General features: G+C 41.9%; 1 protein-coding gene across 2 annotated transcripts in view; it reads left to right on the top strand.

Annotated features, from left to right (window-relative positions):
* Lkb1 (Lkb1 kinase) overlaps positions 1–19,837 on the top strand; it is an 82,751-nt gene that overhangs the window by 48,362 nt on the left and 14,552 nt on the right. For both annotated transcript variants that reach the window (XM_068346722.1, XM_068346721.1), the window contains exons 3-6: positions 670–909; positions 1,154–1,245; positions 5,668–5,800; positions 7,519–7,655. In XM_068346722.1, coding sequence (XP_068202823.1) covers positions 670–909; positions 1,154–1,245; positions 5,668–5,800; positions 7,519–7,655 — 602 coding nt within the window. The remainder of the gene's footprint in view (positions 1–669; positions 910–1,153; positions 1,246–5,667; positions 5,801–7,518; positions 7,656–19,837) is intronic.

The following is a 19,837-nucleotide window of genomic DNA, read 5'->3' as shown; positions in this document are numbered from 1 at the left end:
TTTACCGCAAAAATTGTTCCCTTCTCTTTCACTTCTCTCCCTCCCTTATGATACCCATTAAACTCAGTAGGTGGAACCACTGGGCAAACACTCAGCAGATCATTCCATCTCAAGAGTATCACATAATCAGAGGTGTCATAGACCTCTATATCTAAAAATTCTCTTGACATTGCTAAAAGTGGGGAGGAGGGAGATGATTTCTTTTCAGTAAGAATGTGAGATGTGAGAGAGGCAAGAGAGCGTGCTAGAAATAGGAATGAATGGCGAGCGATTGTGACTCGGTTTCGGTAGGCCCTGCTGCTGCCTCCGATGCCTTAGATGACCGCGGAGGTAGCAGCAGTAGGGGATTCAGCATTATGAAGCTTCATCTGTGGTGGATAATGTGGGAAGGGGGGCTGTGACACCCTAGCAGTACCAGCTGAACTCGGTTGAGTCCCTTGTTAGGCTGGAGGAATGTAGAGAGTAGAGGTCCCCTTTTTTGTTTTGTTTCTTTTGTTGATGTCGGCTACCCCCCAAAATTGGGGGAAGTGCCTTGGTATATGTATGTATGTATGTAAGAATGCTTTATCATGTAGTTATATATACTGTATTTCATTTCAGATTTTATGTGAGATTACTGTCTGTTCAAGGAACTACCGTAGATGTTCATTGCAATGTTTTTCATTTCAGTTGATTGGGAAGTATGTCTTGGGTGACAAACTTGGGGAAGGAAGTTACGGCAAAGTTAAAGAATGTCTAGACAAAGATACCCTCCAGCGTCGTGCTGTGAAGATTATGAAAAAGAAAACGCTTAGAAGAATTCCAAATGGAGACCAAAATGTTAGAAGAGAAATATGTCTGTTACGGAATTTGAGGCACAACAACGTCATTAATTTAATTGATGTTTATCACAATGATGAGAAAGGAAAGGTAAGATTATAGGATGCTATTTTGTAATATAATTTTAGGTTCTAAGTGTCGATGGATGTAATCATACTGCTACTGTAATTACAATATGTCTTTGGAATTTATTTTCTTCAATATTTCAATTAAGATATTTGTTTTACAGATTTTAGTTTTGACAGTAAAAGTGCTCTAAAGTTAAAGATTCAGACAGTTTATATTTATTAAGTGTTAGTGAACCCTTTCATTCACGATATTCTTTTTTTTACAGATTTATATGGTGATGGACTTCTGTGTCACAGGACTGCAGGAAATGCTGGACCGAACTGCCAAAAAAAAGTTTCCCATATATCAGGCTCACAAGTAAGTCTTTTATGTCTTCTTTGCTCTGTTTTTATGTTGTATAAGTAAGTAAAGAGGATAGAAGTGGCTTTAAGAATCATAGAAATGTGATGTTACTTGGTATACCATGTGAAATATTCTTCCCTTATTAAACCTGTCTTTTGTTTTTCTTTTATTATAAAAGAAAATACTTTTATTCAGTATCCTTTGCATACTAAGTTATATTATACCCATATAATTCTTTCAGTCACCTCTATACAGTAACCAACCACCTACAAAACAGATGCATTCTGAGAGTACATTCGGAAGCTAAACAGTTTGTTATTATATAATCTATATATTAACTTTCTCCACACTTAGCCAACCAACAATTTCAGGTTCTTTCCAAGTTTTCAGTCAACTGATTGCTCTTGAATGTACACTAGCTTGTGTCTATGAATGCTAGTTGATGTAAGCAACAGCCATTTCAGGAATTCATACAGCTATATTTGTTCTCTATATGCAAAATGCTTTTATAAAGGGATGAATATTCATGGCATTTTATTTCCAGTCTTTTAATGACTAGCTATTTAGTTTTTTCTTGCTTTATCAAGCATTCTTTCTGCGAACGTATGTATTTTTTTTTGCAAATGCCTTTGAGTTAAACAATGCTACCAAATTATTATTATTATTATTATTATTAATACTTGCTGAGGTACAACCCTAGTTGGAAAAGCAGAATACTATAAGCCCAGAGGCTCCAACAGGGAAAATAGAAATAAGGAAATTACAAAATCAGTAATTAACAATTAAAATAAAATATTTTAAGAACAGTAATAGCATTAAAATAAATATTTCATATATAAACTATGAAAACTTAAAAAAAACAAGAGGGAGAGAAATAAGATAGAATAGTGTGCCCAAGTGTACCCTCAAGGAAGACAACTCTATACCCTAAGACAGTGAAAGACCATGGCACATGGTCAATAAAGATGAAAAAAATATTTAATGCACAATATGTTTTAAATTAACTAGATGTTAGATTAGCAGAAAACTTTAATTCTATTTAAAGCAAATCCGTTTAGTGAGTAATCTTACTTACGTTGGCTTGACTTCGTTCTTGATGCGTTGGACGAAATAAGATAAGCAGACATATTTACAATTTAGTCGGGAACAATCAGATTGGTTTGATAAATGGTGTAAGGCAGCAGAGTGTAAAGATGATTTTAAGAGATTAAGGGAAATTATTTTAATTAAGAAGTTTGAAAATTATGTTAGTGAGAATATTAAGATTTATTTAAATGAGAAAGACTTATCTGCCCTTTGTGAAACAGCTGTATGTGCTGATGATTATGTTCTGGCTCACTAGGAGTCGAGGTCTTATGATAAAAGTATAATAGGTCAAAAGACTATAAGGACACAGATAAGCTTGCTAGTACAGATGTTAAAGATCAAAGGTCTAGTTCTGATTCACATGTCAAGTCTTAAAGCAGCAGTTTGAATAGCAATTCTATCAGTAGCAGTTCTGTAATGCTTCAAGTTAAAGAAGAAAGAAAAAGATAAAACTGTGGCCCTTACTCTACCAAAGTCTCGCTATAGTGTGCTACCATTAAAGGTTAACACTAAATGACCACGTTTTTTCACAGGAAGCCTGTGTATTCCAGTGTTTGTTACAGACCTGTTAATAAGGTTTTCCAGCGATATTCTACTAAGGGTTTTGTTGTTATTAATAGTGGTTCACCACGCCTTGTTTGTTTCATGCGTGATACTTGTGTGCCCAATTATTTATTTTGAGGGAAGTTGTCCCTATGACTGAGCATTCGTTTATTGGGGAGTATACTGTACTCCTATTCGTGGGGCTGGTGGTGGCCATTCTAGCATTCCCTTGCATTGTAAGGATCTTCATTGTAACTGGTTATGAGGGTCCGTTGTTGGTGTGGTTTCCGATTTGCCTATAAGTGGCATTCAATTTTTGCTTGGTAATGACTTGGTAGATGAGAGTTGATTTCCTACCGAAGATGGTCGAAGAGACAAATCTTGATCAGGAGTTGGAGGTTCTCAGTCCTAATTTGTCCACTCTAGTTTTCTTTGAGTACTGGGACTCATCAGAAGATTCTGAGTTCTACCTGCATGTCTAATAATGATGTGTTGGTTTTTGAGAATGTCCTCTGTTGTTTGTTCTACCAGCTTGCCTCATGAAGAAATGTTGATTTTGGTGCTACATCCACTAATGAGTGTTCTACTGGCTTATTTCATGAAGATATGTTAATTCTTGGTACTTGTCCAACTGTTGCCTGTTCTACCAACATGTAGAGCAGTTAAATTCTTATAATGTTTCTGATGTTAGCTGTACTACACACCTGTCTCGAGAAGACAATTTTGGTTTGTGATGTCATGTCTTTTGATGGTTCTGCCTACCTGTTTTATGAAGATATGTTAGTTTGTGATGAATCTCTTATTGAGAATTCTAATGACTTGTCTTTTGAAGATACCTTTGTTTGTAATGATGTATCTTCTGATGATGATGTTAACTTGTCTGAGAGAGTTTTGTTTAATCAGTTTGATACTGATTTATCCGATTCCTGTCATGTGTCAGAAATAACTGGTAGCATGTTATTCAGTGAAGACTGCGATCCTGAGTCTCGTTCAAAGTTGATTGTAGATCAAAAGTTTGACCATGCTGTTGTTCAGGTTGTTATTCCTTAAAATCATAATTTTTTCCAACACAGATACTTACCTCGAAACACTTTCTTAGGAGTCACTGGTGGCTCTCTAACGACCAGAGTTTTGCTTAGTTTACCCTACTACCATTCTCTAAGTGACCTGGTAGTGGAAGAGAACGTGACCTGGGGCAATGCCCGAGGTCGGCCATGAGGCTACGCTCTCGATCTAGGCAGTATGTTTTCTGGTCGCGTCGTGTTCTCGTGTTTCTCGGTAAGTATGTTAGGAAAAATACAAATTACTTAAAATTTGTGATGTTGAAGGTATGTATCTCATGAACAACCTATGACTGATCATTTTGGAGTGAGTAAAATTTTGAGTTATGATATCAAACATTTTTATTGGCAAGATGTGACACAGTCTTGTTGTACTTGTCCTGTGTGTCAAGCTATTGAGAAATCCAATCAGACATCAAAATCCTCGCTGAAGTCCATTTTTGTATTTGATGAATTATTTTGTCATGCCCTTATAGATGATGTTAAACCCTGGTTGAAAAGAGGCTTAGGTTAAATATTATTTGAGAACTTTGATACCTGTTGAAAAGGAGATGCCTTTTAGTTTTCTTTATAATGATTTTATTGATATTTTTTGTGTTTGTCTATTGACTGTGAATTTAAAATTATCGCTTGAAGTTTGTAATATAAAATTGTATTTAATTTTTTTTGTAATGAAATCATCATATTTATAATTTTATTATCTAATTATTTTGTTTGTATTTGTGAAAAATTGTTGATTAATAACCCCCAAGCTTTCGCTAGGCAGAGGGATTTGTTGTATGTAGATTAAATCTACCTATTTGATGTAATAAGACCTGTGAAAATGGATTATTTTTACCTATTAAATGTTAGATAAAAAAATACAATGTAATGATTTGTAACTCAAAGATGTGTTCTAGAATAAAAGTTTCTGGATATTTCTCATAACTTTTTTCACGTCACCACTGGCCAGATGTGCATATTGTGTGGTATTACCCTTAGAAATTATTGAGTCTGACAGGAACGTACAGGAGATTGGGTCTTTAGCATATTAAATAAAATTTGTGGATCCCTCCTTTGATCACATGCCAATTTATTTTGGACAGGCCAGGCACTATCAGCCTATTCATCCTAATCACATGCCAATTTTGTTTGGACAGGCCAGGCCCTATCAGCCTATTCATCCTAATCACATGCCAATTTTGTTTGGACAGGCCAGGCCCTATCAGCCTATTCATCCTAATCACATGCCAATTTTGTTTGGACAGGCCAGGCCCTATCAGCCTATTCATGCTGTTAGACCGATAGGAGGTTGCTGTAGTTGTCTCCTTCGCTCCTGTACGGGACAAGGTACAATAACATATCCAGGGAAGAAAAAGAACCTAGCATTTCAGTTCCAGGGGGACTACTGGCCCACTAAGCAGTGAGTCTCCTTGCATAAAGGACAATGATTTTTATCAGTAGCTAAAAACACCTGGATCCTTTATATTAAACTTCCTTCCTCAACCACCCTTCTCAGTCCTGAGCCAGAAGTTCATAAAAGTGAAGAGACTGTGACAGTTAAGGGGACGGAGCTCCTTGCCCTCGCTCCCACCTCTCGTTAACTACCTTGTTAACAATTTACGCTAAAAACAGTATTCCTACATAAAGGACTTAAGTTTGTATATCTAGGAAAAATACAAATTAATTAAAATACTCATGAAATTTTTTTTAAATTTTAATCTTTGATCAAGGTTGCCTAGTCGACTAATATTTCTACATTTTCTAGATATTTTGTACAGTTGGTGGATGGACTGGAGTATTTACATAGCAGAGGTGTTATTCATAAGGACATTAAACCAGGGAACCTTCTCCTAGATACTGACAGTGTTTTGAAAATATCCGATTTTGGAGTCGCCGAGGTAAGCTTACGATCCCATCTATCTGTTTGCTTGGTCTTATGCTATATTTAATTGTAATTTGTTCCTACATATATGCAAACCATTGACCTTTGCATATGAGTATGATAACAGCAAAGCTGGAATGATGCAGTATTTTATCTCCTTGTTTTTTGTTCCTCCTATTCTGTTCCAAAAAAGAAGACATTCTTCCAGATCCTTCCTCCTTGTCAATTTGAATAAACGGGCTGAATAGATTATCCTAAGGTAAATTTTATTGATTGGAATGTTTGTGATAAAATTGATATTGATAATACTTTCCCTCAATAATTTAGCCAGTCCCACCCATCCTTCCCCACATCTTTATTATTATTATCATTATTATTATTATTATTATTATTATTATTATTATTATTATTAAATGTTAAGCTACAACCATAGTTAGAAAAGCAGGATGCTATAAGCCCAGGGGCCCCAACAGGGAAAATAGCCCAGTGAGGAAAGGAAACAAGGAAAAATAGAATATTTTAAGAACAGTAAAAACATTGAAATAAATATTTCTTATATAAACTATAAAAACTTTAACAAAACAAGAGGAAGAGAAACTAGATAGAAAAGTGTGCCCGAGTGTACCCTCAAGCAAGATGATGAGAGAGTTGAGTGAACTCAGGCTTCATCTGACAGTTATGCCAATGGCTGAACAGAATAAGAGGTAGTAGGGTTGCCAATGTGGTTAAAATATTATGGGTTCTTTGGGATTCACGGCTAGCTACATCATCCAGATAAGTATTACTAATATTAATTTTTTCATGAAAACATATTCATTATTTATTTCAGTACTTTTCATTAGTTTATATATTTCCACATTTCCTTCCCTCACTGAGCAAATTTTCCATGTTGTAGCCCTTGGGCTTATAGCATCCTACTTTTCCATCTGGGGTTGTAGATTAACTAGTAATAATATAAATATATTTTCTCCTTTATGTATTATTATTATAATTATTATATCTATCTACCATGGCTCTTCCCCTAATTTTGGCGGGTAGCCGACATAAAAAAAAAAAAGAACAAAAGGGGATTTTTTTTTCTCTTCGTTCCTCCCGGCCTGATGAAGGATTCAGCCCAGTTTGGTTTTGACTCCTAGGGTGCCACAGCCCACCCTCCCCCATTATCCATCTTAATGAAGCTTCATATGCTGAATCCCCTATTGCCGCTACCTCAGTAGTCACCAAGGTGACTGGAGGAAGCAGCAAGGCCTATCAGAACTGCATCACAATCGCTCACCATTGATTTCTATCTCAAGCAAACTCTTTTGCCCCTTTCACATCTATCCTATCATCCAGAGCTGTCTTCACTTCATCCATCTATCCAAACCTTGGACTTCCCTGTACTCCCATCAACTCCTACATTCATCCCCCTTTTCAGCAGACAGCCATTTTCCGTTCTCTCTGTATGGCCAAACCACCTCAACACATTTATTTTTCTGAACAGTATGGATCAGTACTTGTGATTACATTTTCTTTTAGGAATTTTAGGAAATCCTGTGTAAGAAGTTTTTATAAAACTATTACCAATGCTTATGTGAAATGCCTGATTTGTTTACCAGCCACAGAATTAACAGGCCAATGATGCATAATGTAAGCTCTTTTATTATTATTATTTAGTATTTTTCACAAAATTTTGTTATAGATAAGTTTGCTTTTAATTTTTTGTAATGCAAAGTCTCCGTGTAAACATTGCAGCAACTGGATGTTATTGCTGGCAATGATCATATCACCACAAGTCAAGGCTCTCCCCTGTTCCAGCCCCCAGAGGTTGCAGGAGGAGCTAGAATTTTCCCAGGCTTCAAAGTCGACGTTTGGAGTGCTGGTTGTACCTTGTAAGTATTAATTAGTCATATAGTAAACTATTGTTATCCACGTATTTGGTATGGTCAACTCTCGTTATTTGCGATTAATTATTTTATGAAAATGGCCAAGGTCACGAAAACGTCAAAAATGTCTTTTTGCCGTATCGTTGCCAATATTTTATCAGATTTACATGAAACAAGTGCCAAAATGTGTATAATTCAATTGCCTATATTATGATATACAACATGATATAGTGATGGCATTACCCTTGTTTGTGTATTTGTTTGTATGTCTGTGTGTGTGTTTGTGATTTGCATAACTCAACAACTATTTGACCTAATTTCTTGAAATTTGGTGGGATGATTGTCCATTATCCAAGGACAATTTGATAAAATTCTGGAAGTGACTAGGTCAAAGGTCAGGGTAACAAAAACGTCAAATATGTTATTTTGAAATATTGTATTAAATTTTTATCCGATTTGCAGGAAACTAGTGCCAAAATGTGCACAATTCAATTGCCTTTCTTGTGATACACAACATGATATAGTGAAGTTAATACCCTTGTTTGTGTAAATATTTGTTTGAATGTCTGTTTGGTGATTCGCATAACTCAAAAACTATTTGACCTAATGTCATGAAATTTGGTGGGATGATTGGCCTTGATCCAAGGGCAATTTGATTAGATTTTGGAAGTGATTGGGTCAAAAGTCAAGGTCAAGGTAATGAAAGTCTTTTTGCTATATTGTCGCCAATTTTTATTTGTTTTGCATGAAACTAGCACCAAAATGTGCATAATTCAATTGGCTATCTTGAAATATACAATATGGTATAGGCGAAGGTAGCTTGCAATGATTAGCTTACTGGGTTTTGTAAATTTTTTACTTTACAGTATTATTTATGTTTTATCTAGATTTTTGCACTTACAAAACTAATTTACATAAGGGATTTTGACGAAGGAAAAATCTATTTCTGGGCGAGAGACCTGTGCCGCCCAGTGAAATGCTCCTAATGCACCATTTCTAAGGAATATAACTGCTAATATTACCAGAGAAAAAATGTATAGGAATGCTAGGTTGAACTAGCTCGCTCACCTAATGGTGTCGGTATAAACTGGGGCGAAATACCAGAGGTCTCGTACCATTTAGACTTCTCCTCTTCGAAATCCCTCAATAGTGAGGTGCGGTTCAACCTCCCCTGCCTCGCAGATCAGTACTACTAACTCTACCCACGCTTGCCCATCACTCCTTACAGCACCCTTAAGTTTGGGGTCTGATCAGGGGGGGAGCAACTAGGGTGGGTTCACTGGGCGGCACAGGTCTCTCGCCCAGAAATAGATTTTTCCTTCGTCAAAATCCCTTTTCTGGGCTCAATCCTGTGCCGCCCAGTGAAATAGTACCAGAGAAACGAACCCAAACTTCATTAACTATAAGGGAACGAATTAAAATCAACATAACAATTAGTGGTTTAATCAAGAGTTAACGTAGAAGACGGTCGTCTTTAATAACATCAGCATGATAAGGTATAATATCCCAGTAAGGGAAGACAAATGAACAGTAAACTTGAAATAAAACCAACTAAGGTCAAATACTGGAACATACTATATAAACTTGGACACTAAAGAAATACAGTTCGTATGGTAAAAGTAAATTGATCAATGATAATAAAATAAGCAATGTTACGAAATGGGAACACCCATGGGTGTGATATAACAAACCGAACTCAGGTAGGAACTGTAAGTGAGGCAGGTAAGAGGAAGAAGGTGGAAGATATCGGATTCAGGAATTAGTTAGGAAGGAATTTGTCCGGGGGATACCACGCTCCCTGCGGCTACGGTAGCGAGTTGAAGGGCCTCTAGATGTTTAAGATAGTGCCGCTTGAACACTGAGGGGGATTTCCATCCGGTATATTTAGAGAGATCTACAGATCTCTCTAAATATACCGGATGGAAAAAATTTATTGAGGTCGCTACCGCCCGAATGTCGTAGACGTGAGGAAAAGACTCTGGATTAGCCTGTTTAATGAAATACAAGATCTGTTGTCTGATCCCTTTCAAAGTTATAGTCCCTCCCCGCTCTCTGATGAATAAGGGTCCCGAGGTCTTATAGGAAGTCCTTGATAGAAAGGACTTTAGAGTGGTAACCGGGCATAGGGAGGGATCCTGAGGGAGAGGGATAATTTTCCAGGAGGACCATCTATTCTGAGGGTCTTCATTTTTGGCCAAGAAGACCTTGTCTAGGGAGAGGAGGACCTCTCCTGACGGAAGGAACTCAATGTGGCCTGGGTCTCTTGATAAGGCAGCTAATTCCGAAATCCTGGCGCCAGATGCTAAACTCACGAGAAAGAGAGTTTTTCTGAGTACTGTAGAGGGATATACTCACATGAATCGTTGACGGTTTCTGACGCTAGTTTAAGAACATCATTGAGAAACCAGGAAATCGAGCTAGGACGAGAAGATGGTCTCAGTCTGGCACAGGCTCTTGTGATCGAAGCTAGCAATGAATCTGTTAGATCTATATTAAAGCCGATTAGGAAAATCTTCTTCAAGGCAGACTTGATGGTAGTAATAGTGTTAGCTGCTAAGCCCGACTCAAACAAGGTTCTAAAAAAGGTTACTGTTAGGTTAGGTGTCATAAAGACAGTATTAGAATCCTTCAAAAACTTTGCTAGTTTTTTGACCGCTGAGTCATATTGACGAAGAGTGGAGTCTCTCTTGTCAGATTCTAAGAATAAAGTATTCTGGGGGTCTATGTTAGCCCCTTTGTGTGCCGCAAACTTCATGAAGTCCATAAAGTTAGGGTGTTCCGAATGTTTGAGGAAGCGAACACAGTGCACGTTTGTACTATCTGTGTCAAAGTCGGGTTGGGAATCTGGTGAGGGTGGAGATTCAGCTCCAGTAAAAGAGGAAACCAATTGCTCTTGGGCCAATTGGGGGCCACCAGGGCTACTTGACCTTTGAAGGTTCGAAGTTTGTCCAGCACCTTCATCAGTAGGTTCACCGGTGGGAAAAGGTAAATCCTTTCCCAGGTGTTCCAGTCGAGAGACATGGCATCCGTGGCGTAAGCCCGAGGGTCCAGGTTGGGGGCCACATAACATTTCAGTTTGTGGTTGGACTCCGTCGCGAAGAGATCTACCTGGAGATCCGGCACTTGGGAGAGGATCCATTGAAAGGATTTGCGATCTAGTGACCATTCTGACTCCAACGGTGTCGTCCTGGAGAGTGCGTCTGCCACAACGTTCCGAACTCCAGCCAGATGGACGGCTGATAGGTGCCATTGGTTTGAGGCCGCCAGGGAGAAGATTGCTACCATCACATGATTGATGGGACCTGACTTGGAGCCCCCTCTGTTTAGACAACGGACTATGACTTCGTTGTCGAGGACTATCCTCAGATGTTGTTTCTTGGCCGGGGAAAGACGTTTCAAAGTTAGTAAGACCGCCATGGCCTCCAGGACGTTTATGTGGAATTGTTGGAACATTGTGGACCAAAGGCCCTGAACCTTCCTGTGTTGGGAATAGCCTCCCCAACCTGATAGGGAGGCATCCGTGTGGATGACTATCCTTGGAGGGGGGTACTGCAACGGAACCGACTTTGATAGGCTCTTGGCGGTTGTCCATGGGAGAAGCCTCTTCCGAAGAATGGGAGGAAGGCGTGTCTTCTTGTCTCGACATATGTTGTTTGCTCTGGAGCGCCAAACCCGGTTGATGTCTATCAGTTTCGCTTTCAGAAGGAGGTCTGTCACTGAAGCGAATTGTAGGGACCCTAGAATCTTCTCCTGGTTCCTTCTGGAAGTTATCTTTTCCCCGAGAAAGCGTTTGGTATTTTTCGCAATCTCTATCCTCTTGGACCTGGGGAGACATAGAGTGTGAGAACGTAGGTCCCACCGCAATCCCAGCCACTGAAATCTGGTCTCTGGTGTCAGACGAGACTTTCTGAAGTTTATTTGGAATCCCAGAAACTGAAGGTACTGGATCACCTTGTTTGTTGCCTTGAGACAATCCTCGACGTTGTCTGACCAGATTAGCCAATCGTCCAGGTATGCGACGACTTGGATTCCGTGGGATCGGAGTTCCTGAATGACCGATTCCGCCAGTTTCGTGAAGATTCTGGGCGCGATGTTGAGCCCGAAAGGCATCACTTTGAACGTGTAAGCCTTGTTGTCCAGTCTGAATCCTAGGAATGGGCGGAAGTGTCTCGCTATTGGAACGTGATAGTAAGCATCGGTAAGATCGATGGAGGTGGTGACTGCCCCACGGGGAAGCAAGGTTCGCACCTGCGAGACGGTAAGCATGTGAAACCTGTCGCATTGAATGGACAAGTTTAGTCGGGACAGATCGAGGATGACCCTCCGGCTGTCGGAGTCTTTCTTCGGAACGCTGAATAAGCGACCTTGAAACTTCAGATGTTTCGTTTCCTTGATCGCGTTCTTGCGAAGAAGATCTTGGGTAAACAGAAGTAGGTCCGGTGTCGAGGGTTGATGGAATTTGTTCGGTGGAGGAGGCCCTTCTATCCAACTCCACCCCAGGCCCTTGGAGATTATGCTGAAGGCCCAAGGACTGAACCTCCAGCGACTCCGGAACGCAAAAAAGTCTCCCTCCTACCTGAAGATCTTCAATAGTTGGAGGTTTTACCGCCTCGGCCACCACGTGACCCTTTTCCACGAGAGAAATATCTCCCTTTGCCTCTGTTCTGAAAAGAACCTCTCGAACCGGGGCCCTTGCCTCGTTGGTATCCTTGGGAGGAAACCCGGGACTCATAGACCGGGTTATAAACAGGAGAGGTAAACGAGTTCGAGGCCACTTGGCTTTCATGGACGAGGACATACTTCTCTTGGGGCTGAGACTTGGAGGTAGAGGGCTGGATGCCCTGAGTGACCGGGACCGACTGGACTACTTGAAGAGGTTGGCGGAATTGAGTAGAGCTATAAGGGCGTAGCCTCTTCTTGCCCCGGGAGTGAATGCTCGATTGTTCGAACTTCCGTTTGGGAGTGAGGCCCCAACGGACCTTAAGGCTCTGGTTTACTCTGGCAGCTTCGCTCAATACCGAGTTGACCATGTCCTCCGGGAACAGGTCCGGACCCCAAGCAGAGGCTTTAATGAGCTTATTCGGCTCATGGCGGATAGTAGCTTCAGACAAGACATGCTTACGGCAACGTCTTCTGGCCACCAAGAAGTCATAGCAATCTGCTAACAAAGATTGCAGGGTGGCTTTAGTCATAACCTTAAAGGCGTGTTCCTCTCATAGGTAAGAGAAAACATCTCCGCCATAGTCGAGACGTTGAGGCTCCGGCTAAACCTAGACCGGGACTCGAACTCGAGTCGGATTAAGGTTTCAGGTAGTCTTGGGAGGCGTTCGCTGAATTGCGTCGATGCACAGTCAGCGGATAGCTTACCAGAAGTGAATGTCGATTGGATGTTAAGCCAACATTCATTATCTGATGGGAGCAGAAGAGATGTAGGATCTGTCTCCCGGAGTTGTGGCAAAGGTTTATCTTCGGCCACTGCCTGAAGGGCTAATTCAACCATTTGTGTGACGCAAGGTGTGGGGGTCTGTTCGTCCACAAGAAACATGGTGTAAGTACTCTTGTGGGGGGTCAGCATGGTGTTTGTACAACCCCACTCGTTTAAGGTTCTAACCCAAACAGACTGAGCCTGTTCCTTCGGAAAGATAACGGTCTCTTTAGGGACCTTATCTAGCTGGACAAGAGCCTCTTCCGTAAGCCGGGCGAAGCCGGGGAAAGGGAATTGAAGGCCGGGAGGGAAGAACTCAAAATCTTCAATGGGCCGGGTCCCAAAACCCTCAATGGTTAACATTCCGTCCGTGAAAGGACAGTGGAGTGCCATTTTCCACGGGTTGTTCTTCGTGAAAGGCGGGAGTTTTGAGGCGTCCGGGATGAGGAACTGCTGTTGTTGAGGCAGTCCTCCTTCCAGGGTGTCTAGTCTCCTGGTGACGGCAGAAAGCATAGAGCTAATCTGCTCTGAAACGACCCTCGTCATCATATTGGCGAGAGCCACCGGGTCGAGGTTGGTCGTGGTAACTAAGGGGGATGACTGCACTCCCGGGTCCTGAGACATAGGGGCGGTGCTAGCCGAGCCACTAGGGGCTCTGGGGAGGGGAGCCTTCTTGGGCTTGGATGATCTAGGTAGTGTGGGATTCTTACGAGTCCTCACTAAAGGTCTCTTCTGAGATTTGACCTTGGGAGGAACCGGGTGCGATCTCGGAGAGGATTCGCGGTTCCCTTCAAAACCTATAAAGGAAGAATTATTAGAAGTTGAAGAAAAAGAGGGGCTAAGAAGAGAGGTCTTAGCGCCAGACCCACCTGCCTCACCTACCACCTTACCTGTTTCCGATTCGTCTAAAACCATGGGCTCTATGTCTAAGTTCAGAGCCGCAACATTGTCTTCAATGGGGTCCGGGTCGTCAGCGATGTCCGTATCCTGAACGAGATTGAGTTCCACAGTTTCTGCAATGTCGGCAATTATAGGGGCCGCCACTTCCTTAGGCAATGCTGCCGAAGATTTTGCGTTTGGGTAGATAAGATTACAATAATCTTCGGAGAGGACGTAGGGCTTCTTGGCCTTAACGTTACGGGCGAAGCCGCCTACCCACACTTTCAAAGTGGCTCTTGCTGAGGTTTTAGCCGCCTGTGAACTCTGAAAGGACGGGGATGAGGTTAGCAAACCCGAGGGACAAACTGATGAATGAAACCGAAGATTCATAACAGAAGGCAAAGGGATGTAAATACAAAAACGACTGAAAGAGGCTCACCGAATCTGAAGAGAGGGTGGAGATAAGGTCATAACAGACAAGGCAGTTGTCAGGGTGCCATACAACAATATCGTCCATCTGAATCCCACAGTCAGCGTGGGACCGACAGACCGCATGTCCGCAAGGTTGTTGAAGGACGGCCGCGCAGGCTGTCATCCGGCAACGGACCACCTGTAAAAGGAATAGTCTATGAGCATCTACTAGTTTCTCTGTAAGGGGTCCCGGAGGGTCCGGGACCTGCCAATAAAATAAAATGTATAGCCTTAGACTAAACATGCAGAGAACTGAGACTATTCCAAGAGCAACCCGGCAGAGCCGGGGATGAAAAAAGGATGCAAAACAGTGATGAATAATGATAATCATAACTAGTTCCGGGGCCCCAGGGGCCGGGGAACAGGGCTGGTAAAGTAAACTTAAAGTAACTTAAAGTAAACTTAAAGTAACTTAAGATACATCCTTAAAATACATAAATAGAGAACTCCAATTATGATCTAAAACTAATGTCTGTAATTGAATAGGGCTCCCGGAGGGAGGTTAGGAATCAAAAACTGTGTCAGTGTCAACAGATCCTGTAGTTAAGAGCCCGGAGGCTCCGATGTCTGATGACGGGAGGGTACAACGGGGGAGCGCGGGGGGAGCCAATGGAACCCCCACTACCCTACCGGAGGTACCGGGACGAAGGTAATGATCCATGTAGAATATAATATATAATGATATGGGATATTAATAAGTCCTATGCGGACGATAATAGCAGGAGGTACCGTAGGTGGGGACACTCCTAATTAGAAGTGCTCATTCTTACAACCATAGCTAAAAGCAAAGGTTACACCAAGAAGGTATAGGAATACCGACTAATCACGTGTGATAGTCCCCGGTGGTCCTGGCCCTCCACCTCCCCCGACCGATGGCCAATCGGGGCGACGGGAGGGGGGGAGACGAAAAACGCCCGGTATGAATGAGACTAAGTCACACCCCGTGGGTACACTCAGTCCACAATATGTCGGAACGTTGAGGGAAGACTGAGGAACAAGCATACTTGACCCGTATGTCATAACCAACAACCATCGAGTGAGAGGAAGGGTGTACACTGGAGGAGGGGGGGATGGAATAGCCTCCCCAACCTGTGGGGAATGGTACCGGGGAATCACCAGTGCGGGTGGTGGTAGACAGGGCTACCAACTGGAGATCCCCTCAACATGACATGAAAAATCCCAAAAATATGATCATAACGGAGTAAAGCAATAAATACAATATCGATGCACAAATACATAAAGATAATTAATGAATTAAAAGCGAAATCACGTAAGTAAGGCTAGGCATGCAGAAATAATATGGCGAGAGAGGGACTCGGGCGAGCGGTAAGGGAGGAAGCATGACGCCATCCGCAGATGGAAAGCAGGGGTACCAACCTAGTTACTGAAGCGGTAGATCGAACAGTAAAAACAAAGATACGCGAGAGTCCCACTCGAACCAAATGTAAAACTAGGTGGAGCGTAATAAAACTAAAAGGTTTAATAACAATAAGTGAGACGGTCGTCTTTAATTGCTCCTAGAACTAGCGAAACAATCTCAATGGTGACGCTATCCACCAACATGCACGAATGCAGGCATACCAACATAACCTACGCCTTGATGAAACACTAACACTGATATCATAGGATAACATAAAAATAATGCTAGATGAAAGCATATAATCGGTGTACTATCTGAATGTAAGGAAAAAACTCCTAAAAGTTCGAACGAATATTAATGACGGACGAACTAGCGAGAAAGGGCAGAGCCGAACCATGAACGGTAAGAACGGGGACGCCGTTCATATATAAACACTTCTCAATTAATAAAAACAAAGGCTACACTGCCCAATCACGCTTAAACTCATGGATAAAGTACTTAACTTCGATGGGGTATCTTGGGAATCGGCCATCGATGTGAAAATAATGATAAATCCAAGGGTAAACACGAGAAAAAACACGGACTTAATAACAACAGGTGCTAGAAAGGAGTGATGGGCAAGCGTGGGTAGAGTTAGCAGTACTGATCTGCGAGGCAGGGGAGGTTGAACCGCACCTCACTATTGAGGGATTTCGAAGAGGAGAAGTCTAAATGGCACGAGACCTCTGGTATTTCGCCCCAGTTTATACCGACACCATTAGGTGAGTGAGCTAGTTCAACCTAGCATTCCTATACATTTTTTATCTGGTAATATTAGCAGTTATATTCCTTAGAAATGGTGCATTAGGAGCATTTCACTGGGCGGCACAGGATTGATCCCAGAAATACTGTACAGTGAACCCTCGTTTATCGCGGTAGATAGGTTCCAGACGCGGGCGCGATAGGTGAAAATCCGCGAAGTAGTGACAGCATATTTACCTATTTATTTAACATGTATATTCGGACTTTTAAAACCTTCCCTTGTACGTAGTACTGTTAACAAACCACCCTTTAATGTACAGAACACTTAATGCATGTACTACAGCACCCTAAACTAAAACAGGCACAAATATTAAAGGCGATTTTATATCATGTGTTTCCTAAACACCTAAAAAGCACGATAAAAAATGGCAACCAATGTTTTGTTTACGTTCATCTCTGATCATAATGAAGAAACAAACTCATTTAGTGTACACATATATGTACGTATGGTTAGTTTTTGCATCGATTATATTGATTATACAGTACTGTATGTTGATTTTTTTATTACCAATGTTTTAGTTTACAGTACGCATTTTTCTTAGGACTTCCAAATGAAATCTTTTTCTTTATGACGCCGCCTGAAACGACGGCGTGTACGCTCAGTAAACAACCACGCTCAGAACAAACAAGGCATTTAACACGCATGATGATAGTGATAAATAATGATACAGTACATACAGTATTTACAGTACAAAGCATTTACAAAATATGTTACCTTACAAATATAAATTATACAGTACTTGTACGTAGCAAAGCAGGAAAACAATTTGAGAGAGAGAGAGAGAGAGAGAGAGAGAGAGAGAGAGAGAGAGAGAGAGAGAGAGAGAGATATTGTTTTACGTACGTAAATGTAAATTTTAAACAAAAAAAATATGATAGGTTACAACATGTAGACTTTTAAAACCTTCCCTTTAACTTAATGCATACAGTACGTACATTACTAAACTATAAAACAGGTTAAAGTAAAAAATAAAGATTGTTACTGTACTCACCACGAAAGAAGTTCAAGAAAAACTTGAATGACGATGGCGATGAATTTGCTGCACAGTAGAAATGATGATGATGAAGCTGATGATGTGTTCTACTGTGCAGTCAATGATAGTATTTTACGTCTCTTCAGACGGAGGTGTCTTTTCCTGGGACACCTCTTCAACTTCTTCAATTTCTTCCGAAGGCGTACTAGCAGGAGGAACTGGCTCTTTTTTGCGAGGCTGAAAAAACATTGTGATCGGAAGTTGTTGCCGCTGCTTCTTTTTTCGATCCAAGAGCATCCTGTAGGGAGTCGTGATGTCATCGACCTTGTTGCAGAATTGCATCGAGCGAACCATATCCTCGTCCCACTCTTGCAACATTTCTTTCGCCTCCTTCATATGGTTGCAGAACTTGGCGAGCCGTTCTAATGTTAAGCCCGTTTCTTCTACATTTTCTTGGGTCTCTTCCTGGGTACCCTCACTCTCTTCCTCACTTGCCGATTTCGTCAGGTCTTCGAGGTCTGCGTCAGTTAGGGGCTGGGAATGGCAGTCCAACAACTCGTCGACGTCTTCAGTCGTCATGTCGCCAAACCCGTCACCCCCAATTATGGCAGCCAACTGCACAGATTTCCGTATTGCAGAGTGTTGGATTTCCGACGGAGTAAATCCCTTGTCGTCGTAAACAATATCGGGCCACAGCTTCTTCCAGCTCGCATTTACGGTTGCAGGTTTCATCTCTTGAAGTGCCTTTTGAATATTCTGCAGGCACGTGGCTATGGTGTACTGCCGCCAGTACGCCTTCAAGTTGAAGTCTTCATCCTCGTCATCTTGGGCAGCATCCACACACGCAACGAGGTCCGCCAAGGTATTCTTCGTGTAGAGGGCCTTGAACGCCCTGATAACCCCCTGGTCCATTGGTTGAATTAATGACGTGGTGTTGGGTGGCAGGAACTCAACCTGAACGCCCTCACGCGACAGGTCAGTTGCGTGTCCACCAGCGTTATCCATAAGGAGAAGGATCTTGAATGGCAAGCCCTTCTCTAAGAGATATTCATGGACTTGCGGGATGAAACACTGGTGGAACCAGTTGGAGGTCAGCATCTTCGTAAATCCATGCTTTTTGATTATGCATCCAGTACACGGGAAGGAGATTCTTATTTTTGTTTTTCAAAGCGCGAGGATTTTTCGACTTATAAATAAGCCCCGGCTTTAACAAAAATCCAGCAGCATTGCCACACATCACGAGGGTAACGCGATCCTTGAATGCCTTAAAGCCAGAGGCTTTGGCTTCCTCTTTGAACAGGAAAGTTCGCGACGGCATTCTCTTCCAAAACAAGCCGGTTTCATCCATATTAAACACTTGTTCCGGCTTGTATCCACCTTCAGCGATAATGTTCTTGAAAGTCTGGTTCACGTAAGTTTCAGCAGCGGCAGTGTCAGCGGAAGCAGACTCCCCATGCAGGGAAACGCTTTTCAGGGCGAAGCGTTTCTGAAACTTCGCGAACCATCCTTTGCTGGCGGAAAAACGTTGTTTCTGACGCTGGGAATCAGTGGAGGTCCCTGGTTGAGGATCATCTACATCATCATCTTCTTCAGCATGGTCGCCATCGTCGTCATGAGGTTCCTTTGCCGCAAAATTCTCATACAAGCTCAAAGCCTTTGTTCGGATGGTGTTCGTATCCAACGCTATGTTCTTCTTCCGACAGTCGGCAATCCACACAGCTAAAGCACCTTCCATGCGTACGATCGTTTTATTACGCGTTGTAACGACTCGCTTCGCTGATCTGCTAAAGGTGATTGCAGCAGTCTTTCTAATGTTCGCCTCGTCCTTCCTGATGTAGCGAACGGTGGATTCGTTGATGCCAAAATGGCGGCCGGCGGCCGCGTAACTTCTACCATCTTTTAACATGTCGAGAAGCGTAACCTTCTCAGCTATCGTCATCATTCTTCGGTGGCGTTTAGGCTCACTACCAGCCTTACTAGAAGCAGAACGCTTGGGAGCCATTGTAACAGAAAGTTCAACAAAAAGTTCAACTTAAAACAGTCGCACACAGCCCAGATTAAACTTCACAAAGTTAAGAACGTCTACTCAGCAATACGCGGAAAGAGAAAGTGAACGATGCAGACCCGCGAGAACTGTGATGCTGGAAGTTGAAGATGCGGGCAAAACACCAATCACAGGCTAGATAACAAAACTTGAGTTTTGATTCGTCATCTGTCAGCGCTTGAACCAATCACAACCCGTCTTACAGTACATGGTGCGTTGGTTACTCATAGAAGA

The sequence above is a fragment of the Palaemon carinicauda genome, chromosome 22 (assembly GCF_036898095.1).
Source record: "Palaemon carinicauda isolate YSFRI2023 chromosome 22, ASM3689809v2, whole genome shotgun sequence".
NCBI lineage: Eukaryota > Metazoa > Arthropoda > Malacostraca > Decapoda > Palaemonidae > Palaemon > Palaemon carinicauda.
This window is presented reverse-complemented; position numbering and strand designations above follow the sequence as displayed.